Source organism: Colobus angolensis, unplaced genomic scaffold (genome assembly GCF_000951035.1).
Source record: "Colobus angolensis palliatus isolate OR3802 unplaced genomic scaffold, Cang.pa_1.0 Scaffold21, whole genome shotgun sequence".
Classification (NCBI taxonomy): domain Eukaryota; kingdom Metazoa; phylum Chordata; class Mammalia; order Primates; family Cercopithecidae; genus Colobus; species Colobus angolensis.
Genome location: NW_012115266.1, coordinates 5855252 through 5863900, shown reverse-complemented (window position 1 = coordinate 5863900; position 8649 = coordinate 5855252). Strand labels below are relative to the sequence as shown.

Genomic DNA, 8649 nt, shown 5'->3' with positions numbered 1-8649 from the left:
GGCTAATTTTTGTACTTTTAGTAGAGACAGGGTTTTACCATGTTGGCCAGGCTGGTCTTGAACTCCTGACCTCAGGTGATCCGACTGCCTTGGCCTCCCAAAGTGCTGGGATTACAGGTGTGAGCCACTGCGCCCGGCCATGGTGTCTTGAGCTGAGTGTAGAAGCCCAAGTAGGGGGTAGGGGAAAACGCACTGCGAGGAGAAATGTGCTGCTGGCCTGCTGTCTAGCTGTGTCATTTGGTCCTTGTGAGGCTGGGAGGGCCGCCAGGCCCACGTTACTAGTGCTGAGGACCTCCAAAGTGACAGTGAGCGGAGGGAGGTGAGGGAGCCTGTGTGAACTTCAGGACCAGAGCTCCAGGCAGGGCCTGTTGGAGGAACATGGAGGAGGCGAGAACAAGGAGCAGAGGTCAAAAGGTGGCAAGGAGCAGGGGCATAGGCCTGGGAGGACGTGGGTTTGCTTTGGCTTGGACTCAGAGAAGGGAAATCCCTGGAGGGTTTTGAGAAGAGGAGGTACACGATGTGATGGAGGCTTAATAGAACCCTCTTGGCTGCTGTGTTGAGAAGAGACTGGAGCAAGCAGGGACAGAGCAGGAGGCCAGCGAGGGGTGGGGTGACAGTGACTGTCAGGTCAAAGGTGGAAGTAGTTGCCAGGAGCAGGAGGTGGATTCTGGACCTAGGGGGAGGTAAAGCCCACCAGAATGTGTCGGTGGCTTGGATGTGGGGTGTGAGAGGAACCAGAGATTCTGCCCAGGTTTCTTCATGGGCAAGTGAACACGTGGAGTCCACGCAGGCTGTGTTCGGTCTGAGATGCCTTCTAGACATGCAGGATGTCAAGCAGGCAGCTGGAGAGATGGGTCTGGAGCTCATGGCAGGTCCAGGCTAGAGGTAGAAACATGAGAGCCCACAGCTGGAGAAGATCGCCATGGGATTGCAGATGAACTCCAAGGACAACCCTGGCAGTCTGGATGGAAGAGCTTGGGAAGATGCACAGAAACCACAAAGTGACTGGTGCGGTGGGAGGAAAACCACAGTGTATGGTGTCCTAGAAGCAAAAGAAGAAAGTGTTTTAAGTGTTTCTAGGAGCAGGAGGTGATCAACGGCCTTAGATCCTTCTTTTAGGCCAAGTAACATGAGGACTGAGAATTGACAACTGGATTTAGCAACGCAGAGATCCTTGTGGCCTTTGATGTCAGCAGATGAGGGCTGTGTGGTCCAGAGATGAGGCTTGGGGCTGAGATGCAGCCCCACTGCCTGTTCCAGCTCCTCCCTCATCCAGGCAGGGTCTCCCCGCCCAGCAACCACTCCCCTCCCTGCCCGCTCATGGCTGCCTGCTCTCCCTTTCCTCCCCGTACCCCCAGACCTGTGCTTGCCCGGGGAGAGTCAGGGTTCTCCTGTCAGCTGGGTCCCCTCCCGACCCTGGGAGGCCGCTTCTGGAGCCCTGCCTCTTCCTGGCAGGGAGCATCGAGTACAGCTGTCCGGCCTCCAACGAGTGTGAGATCACCAAGCGGAGACGCAAGGCCTGCCAGGCCTGCCGCTTCACCAAGTGCCTGCGGGTGGGCATGCTCAAGGAGGGTGAGCGCTGGGCAGGGGCTGGGCGAGGGCTGGGGGAGTGGGGGGCCCGGGCCGGATGGGCGCAAGGCCTGGGAGTTCTGGTGAGTGGACTGGGGGAGGACAACTCTGGAGAGCAACCCCACCCTGCCCACGGCACCGCAGTCACGGTCCTATCTGTCCTACAATTCAAGGAGTGCGCCTGGACCGCGTCCGGGGTGGGCGGCAGAAGTACAAGCGGCGACCAGAGGTGGACCCACTGCCCTTCCCGGGCCCCTTCCCTGCTGGGCCCCTGGCAGTCGCTGGCGGCCCCCGGAAGACAGGTGAGAGCACTGTGGGTCCCTGGGGCTGGGACACGGGAGGCCTATGTGTGGCATCACAGTTACCTTTGGCACTGGGACCTGTATTTCCCCTTCGTCTCTTCACTCACTCATTTCCCCAAGACATGTGAAAATGCCTTTTCCTGCATTGGGAATAGTAGGATGGGGAATAGGGACGATTTTCCAACACTCACAGCCTGTCCACAAACACACAGGCTTTCCCTGGGAGACAGCGCTCTTCCCGGAGGGAAGTCGCTGGCCAGCTGCTACGGAGGAAGGCCACAGGGGGAGCGACTCTGGGAAGATGCTTGACCCCTTGAGGCTTGACTCTTGTCCTCTAATTGTCACCGCAGCCCCAGTGAATGCACTGGTGTCTCATCTGCTGGTGGTTGAGCCTGAGAAGCTCTATGCCATGCCTGACCCCGCGGGCCCTGATGGGCACCTCCCAGCCGTGGCTACCCTCTGTGACCTCTTTGACCGAGAGATTGTGGTCACCATCAGCTGGGCCAAGAGCATCCCAGGTAAAGGGCCCAGGTGACCTGGGGCTGCCCTGAACAGGCCCGGCTCTGGTGCGCTTGCTCAGTCAGGCCCGCTCCCCACTGCCCCCTAGGTTTCTCATCGCTGTCGCTGTCTGACCAGATGTCAGTACTGCAGAGCGTGTGGATGGAGGTACTGGTGCTGGGTGTGGCCCAGCGCTCACTGCCACTGCAGGATGAGCTGGCCTTTGCTGAGGACTTAGTCCTGGATGAAGAAGGGGCACGGGCAGCTGGCCTGGGGGAACTGGGGGCTGCCCTGCTGCAACTGGTGCGGCGGCTGCAGGCCCTGCGGCTGGAGCGAGAGGAGTACGTTCTACTGAAGGCCCTGGCCCTTGCCAATTCAGGTGAGTCTGGAGCAGGCACGGACAGGTGTCTCCGTAAGGTCTTCAGGTTTTTAACTCAGTGATGGTGACACAGTCCCATTTTGCAGATAAGGAAAACTGAGGCTTAGGGAAGAACAATGATTTGCTCAAACTCAAAAGCAAGCCAAGTGCAGGCACCAAACTGCACACAGGATTTTGAGCCCTAGTGCCATGCTAATGCAAAAAGGTCAAGTTTAGTGGGAGGGAAGGTGGGGAGGGTACAAGGTGGCCACAGTTGAGAGAGAAAAGGTGGCGTCCTGGCCCACGTGCTGGAGCAGAGTGGTGCCCCTCAATCAGCCAATCAACAAATCCTCATTTGGCTCCTCCTTAGACCCCATCCATCAGTGTTCAAGGTGTGGCAAGTGCCCTTGCCAGAGATAGCCCAGGCCAATACCACGCTCCTCTCTTCCTGCAGACTCTGTGCACATCGAAGATGCCGAGGCTGTGGAGCAGCTGCGAGAAGCTCTGCACGAGGCCCTGCTGGAGTACGAAGCCGGCCGGGCTGGCCCCGGAGGGGGTGCTGAGCGGCGGAGGGCGGGCAGGCTGCTGCTCACGCTACCGCTCCTCCGCCAGACAGCGGGCAAAGTGCTGGCCCATTTCTATGGGGTGAAGCTGGAAGGCAAGGTGCCCATGCACAAGCTCTTCTTGGAAATGCTTGAGGCCATGATGGACTGAGGCAAAGGGTGGTCCTGGTGGGGGTTCTGGCAGGACCTGCCTAGCATGGGGTCAGCCCCAAGGGCTGGGGCGGAGCTGGGGTCTGGGCAGTGCCACAGCCTGCTGGCAAGGCCAGGGCAATGCCATCAGCCCCTGGGAACAGGCCCCACGCCCTCCCCTCCCCCCTCCTAGGGGGTGTCAGAAGCTGGGAACGTGTGTCCAGGCTCTGGGCACAGTGCTGCCCCTTGCAAGCCATAACGTGCCCCCAGAGTGTAGGGGGCCTTGCGGAAGCCATAGGGGGCTGCAGGGGATGTGTGGGAGGCAGAAGCCTGTCTCAGGGAGGGAAGGGGATGGAGGCCACAGTCTCCCAGTGGGCGATGCTTTTGCTGCTGCTTAATCCCACCCCCTCTTCAGAGCAGAGTGGGGCTTGGAGAGCAAAGGCCCATGCCCCTTCGCTCCTCCTCTCATCATTTGCATTGGGCATTAGTGCCCCCCCTTGAAGCAATAACTCCAAGCAGGCTCCAGCCCCTTGACCCCTGGGGTGGCCAGGGCTTCCCCATCAGCTCCCACCCAGCCTCCTCAGGGGGTAGGAGAGCACTGCCTCTATGCCCTGCAGAGCAATAACACTATATTTATTTTTGGGTTTGGCCAGGGAGGCGCAGGGACATGGGGCAAGCCAGGGCCCAGAGCCCTTGGCTGTACAGAGACTCTATTTTAATGTATATTTGCTGCAAAGAGAAACCGCTTTTGGTTTTGAACCTTTAATGAGAAAAAAAAATATAATGTCGAGCTCAAGAACACTGTGTGTTTGGTGTCATTGGGTCAAGGGTTGGGGATACACACGGCAGAATTCGGAAACAGAGTATACATCAACAAAAATATTAGTCACAACAAGAAAAACTGGTGCCTGGCACAATCAACTCTCAGTTTCCTCTTCACTCAGCAGCATGTTGGGGATCCCGCGGCTGATGGGGAACATACGTCCAGACTCCGGGCACTGCAGGGTGCCCTCTATCACTTCCACCTGCGGGCGGGGAGGGACAGGGTTGAGCACTGGCAGCCTCAGTGAGGGAGGCAGGTGGCCCAGGAAGGAAGTGATGGGCCGCTTCTCACCTCCAGCAGCAGATGGTGCATGGTCCTCAGAAACTCTTCATTCTCCTCATATCCCTCAACCGGCCCTTTAGGCACCTGGATCAGGCGCAACTGTGGGCAAGAGGCGAAATTATCTCCGGGCATCCCGAACTCCCGCCTCAGCCCAGCTGAGGTGTGCCCGCCCCGCACTCCCTGGGATATGCTCAGGCGGGGTAAGGATCCTCACATTATCGGCCGCCTCCAGGAACGCCGCCCACTCCACCTTAGGTATCATACGCGCCACGAAGTTGGGGTTGAACTCCACAGGGCAGATACGGACCTCAGTGGCCTGGTAGGGCGGAGGAGTTTAGGCAAGCACTGGACCCCGGCCCACCATCCCGCCCGAAAAGGGAAGCCCACCGTGGTACCTGAAGGCGCAGGGGGAAGCCACGGGACCCCACCCCCCGCACATGCGAGCTCAGCAGATTATGGGTGAGCAGTTTCATATCGTCGAACAGGCGCTCGTCAGGCCGGAACCGGAAAGACGGCGTCCTCCGCTTCGTCACTTCCGGGGATGCTCCACTCGACGCTATTGGATGGCCAGGAGAACCGGAAGTGGCGAACTTACTGGAAATTCTTGTGCTTGCGGGAGCTGAGCTAGGTAAGTGAAAGACCTGTCGGGTCACGCGCCACTACCGGAAGCGTCTCCGCAAGCGGTTCCTACAGCGCACGCCCAGCTTTTTTTTTTTTTGGCACAAACCCGTCGTAAGATGCAAATCATATGCAAAATAGCTGCAATGCAGGGGCTCTCGTTGAATGCAAAATAAACATGTTTTACTCCTACACAGGCGCCTAACACCGTCGTCTTCTGTACCCCGCTTTCGGTTAAGGGGCAGAAATACTGCCCTATCTGTCAATTAGACCCGTGGAAGCCGAGGGGCACCTCATTCTTATATGCAAATTAGCTGCCCCACTGCCGAAAGCTCTGCCCAATTTGTAATTGCGTCTGCTGTCCAGCTCCCGATGCAAATGAGGCGAGGGTTCCGGAAGCTCTGTTATACGCGTGGCCGCTCGCGCCTGCGCAGGGGAGGCGGCCCAGGCCCGCCTTACGCAGGGTGTCGCAGCAGTGCCTCCAGCCGTGCCCCGCCTGCTGCAGTGGCCCCAGCTAGGGGGCGGAGTGGAAGTGGTCGTAGGGCGGGTATGGGACTAGCCGGCGTGTGCGTCCTAAGACGCTCAGCGGGCTATATACTCGGTGGGGCCGCCGGTCAGTCTGTGGCAGCGACAGCAGCAGCAAGACGGCGAAGTGAAGGAGGGTGGGCGTCTGGCGGGGTCCGCAGTTTCAGCAGAGCCGCTGCAGCCATGGCCCCGATCAAGGTGACCGCTGGCCCAGCTGGGCCTGACATCCCCCACTACCCCCATGCCAACTCCCGTCGCGCTGGTCTAGGAGTATCGCCTTATTTCCTGCCTGCCAGACCCCTCCCCGCCGGCCGCCCCGCTCATCCCTTCAGAAGGCCCTCGTGGCTGCCCACCTTTATCGCCAATCGTGGGGACCTCACCTCCCGGGACAGTTCCGAGGCATTTTTTTTTTTTGAGATGGAGTCTCTCTGTGTCGCCCAGGCTGGAGTGCAGTGTCGCAATCTCTGCTTACTGCAACCTCCGCCTCCCGGGTTGAAGCGATTCTACTGCCTCAGCCTCCCGAGTAGGTGGGACTACAGGTGGGAGCCACCACGGCCGGCTACTGTATTTTTAGTAGAGACGGGGTTTCACCCTGTTGTTCAGACTGGTCTGGAACTCCTGACCTCAGGTGAACCGCCCGCCTCGGCCTCCCGAAGTGCTAGGATTACAGGTGTGAGCCACCGCTCGGGGCCTGGTTTTCCCTATCTTCTGAAACAGCTGTCCCGTAGGGCCCCCGCCGGTGCTTCCCCCATCCCGCTCCCACCTCCCCTCCTCCCATGGCGAATTCCCACCTTTCTGCCTCGTCTTTCACTCGCCTCCTGGAACTGTCCCCGGGGTCTTGGACCTTCCCCCTTCTCCTCCCAAACCCTGTGAGACCCCATTCCCTTTCTACTTCATCCTGCTCCCAATCTTTGGGCTCCTCAGAGACTCCACCACCTCAGACTCTCTCTCCCTACCCACTCTGGCCCCATGAAGCCCTCACGTACTGCAGGGACGGATCCTTCCCCTTTCAAAAGATTCCTTCTTTTGTTCTACCCCTCCTGGGTGTAGGGGCCTGGACAACCTCCCCCAGCGTTCCACCTGCTGCTGCCCTCCCTCTTCCTCCTCTTGAGGGTGGGACCCTCAGACCTGGCCAAGATCCTCTCCCTCCATGTTGTCAGGGACTCCTCCTCACCCCCAAATACAGCCCTCTAGCCCCTGCCCATTTTATCCCACTCCTTTCCTGTAACAGACAGCATGTTATGCAACCCTTTGTGACACTAGGGGAAGCCTTCCCCCCCTTTCTCTGTTGTCACCAATGGCCCCTTAAAAGGAGCAGGGCCATCTTGAAACCTAGAGGATATGGGGTAACCCGGTGTGAGCGGGCAGGGAGGGCCCTTGGAAACTCTGACAGGGCTGGAGCATCCTGCTGGGTTTCAGCCCCGGCTCCTGCAGGCCCAGCTGCCAGGCTCTCTGTTCACCTTCCTGCCTATGGTTTGCCCCGCTCCCTCACCCCCCTTACCTTGGAGTCCTTCCCTCTAGGTGGGAGATGCCATCCCTGCAGTGGAGGTGTTTGAAGGGGAGCCAGGGAACAAGGTGAACCTGGCAGAGCTGTTCAAGGGCAAGAAGGGTGTGCTGTTTGGAGTTCCCGGGGCCTTCACCCCTGGATGTTCCAAGGTGAGGCCCTTCCCCTTCTGAAGATCAGGACCTGGGATCTTTTGTGTTGCTCTTAAGTCCTCCACATAGTCCTGACAGGACTCCTAAAACACATTTCCGTGCCATCGGAAAACAAGTAGAGCTGGACGCAGTGGCTCACGCCTGTAATCCCAGCGCTTTGGGAGGCCAAGGCTGGTGGATCACGAGGTCGGGAGTTCAAAAGCAGCCTGGCCAAGATGATGAAACCCTGTCTCTACTAAAAATACAAAAAAATCAGCTGGGCATGGTGGCGAGTGCCTGTAATCCCAGCTACTGGGGAGGCTGAGACAGAGAATTGCTTGAACCCAGGAGGCAGAGGTTGCAGTGAGTGGAGATTGTACTACTGCACTCCAGCCTGGGTGAAACAGTGAGACTGCGTCTCAAAAAAAAAAAAAAAATAGAGACTGCAAAAAGGGAACAGTACCAGGAATGCTGAAGTAAAACATATTGCAATGAAATCCAACACCCCTGTTGGTCCTGCTAAATGAGAGGCACTTTGGAAGGTGCTTGGAACTCAGATAACTAAGACATAGTTCTGCCCATGGAAAGTTCACGTCTGGACCATAAGGCATTAGGTTTCATTCTGAGCTTCCTAGTGGCCAAGGCAAAAAGGAAATAGAGTGGTTTAGACAGCTCTCATTGTCTGATCAAAGGTGTTGAGGCAGAGCAGTGAGGAGTGCCTGGAGATGAAGGGTGGGCTGGGGGGCAGATGCAGTTATCACTTTGCCAACCCTTTGTTCCCCTTCCCCAGACCCACCTACCAGGGTTTGTGGAGCAGGCTGAGGCTCTGAAGGCCAAGGGAGTCCAGGTGTTGGCCTGTCTGAGTGTTAATGATGCCTTTGTGACTGGCGAGTGGGGCCGAGCCCACAAGGCGGAAGGCAAGGTGAGGTGTGGGGCCTGCAGGGAGTCAGGGCCAGGTAGGATATTCTTCTTGTGACCTTTACTTTCTCTGCAGGTTCGGCTCCTGGCTGATCCCACTGGGGCCTTTGGGAAGGTGAGTGTTCCCCTGACCACCACAGGGACGTGGTCGTGTGGGGAGCAGTGGGGGCCCTCGGCCTCTTCGGGGATTGCTGATACTTTTCTCTGTCTCTTCTTAGGAGACAGACTTATTACTAGATGATTCGTTAGTGTCCATCTTTGGGAATCGACGTCTCAAGAGGTAAAAGTGGAGAGTCCTCTGTGGGGAGAGTCCTCTGTGGAGAGAGTCCCCTGGAGGGAGAGTCCTCTGTGGAGAGAGTCCTCTGTGGGGAGAGTCCTCTGTGTAGAGTCCTCTGTGGGGAGAGTCCTCTGTGGGGAGAGTCCTCTGTG

The 8649-nt window shown here is 58.1% G+C and overlaps 3 protein-coding genes across 4 annotated transcripts in view; 2 read left to right on the top strand and 1 right to left on the bottom strand.

Annotated features, from left to right (window-relative positions):
- ESRRA (estrogen-related receptor alpha) overlaps positions 1–4215 on the top strand; it is a 9546-nt gene extending 5331 nt beyond the window's left edge. Inside the window, exons 3-7 of the mRNA XM_011942581.1 lie at positions 1456–1572; positions 1743–1871; positions 2222–2389; positions 2479–2748; positions 3182–4215. Coding sequence (XP_011797971.1) covers positions 1456–1572; positions 1743–1871; positions 2222–2389; positions 2479–2748; positions 3182–3441 — 944 coding nt within the window. The 3' untranslated portion in view covers positions 3442–4215. The remainder of the gene's footprint in view (positions 1–1455; positions 1573–1742; positions 1872–2221; positions 2390–2478; positions 2749–3181) is intronic.
- TRMT112 (tRNA methyltransferase 11-2 homolog (S. cerevisiae)) lies at positions 4044–5560 on the bottom strand. 2 transcript variants are annotated; one of them, XM_011942582.1, is made up of 4 exons: positions 4920–5560; positions 4739–4840; positions 4534–4623; positions 4044–4444 (listed from the first exon to the last, which is right to left on the bottom strand). In XM_011942582.1, the coding sequence occupies exons 1-4, from the start codon at positions 4995–4997 to the stop codon at positions 4337–4339; spliced, it is 378 nt and encodes a 125-aa protein (XP_011797972.1). In that variant the 5' UTR covers positions 4998–5560; the 3' UTR covers positions 4044–4336. The 2 variants fall into 2 exon arrangements, with proteins under 2 accessions (XP_011797972.1, XP_011797973.1); XM_011942583.1 differs by having other exon boundaries at positions 4534–4608.
- Positions 5561–5569: 9 nt separating this feature from the next.
- Positions 5570–8504, top strand: PRDX5 (peroxiredoxin 5). The gene is made up of 5 exons (XM_011942580.1): positions 5570–5865; positions 7189–7323; positions 8093–8224; positions 8297–8335; positions 8439–8504. The coding sequence occupies exons 1-5, from the start codon at positions 5692–5694 to the stop codon at positions 8502–8504; spliced, it is 546 nt and encodes a 181-aa protein (XP_011797970.1). The 5' UTR covers positions 5570–5691.
- The last annotated feature ends 145 nt before the right edge of the window (positions 8505–8649 follow it).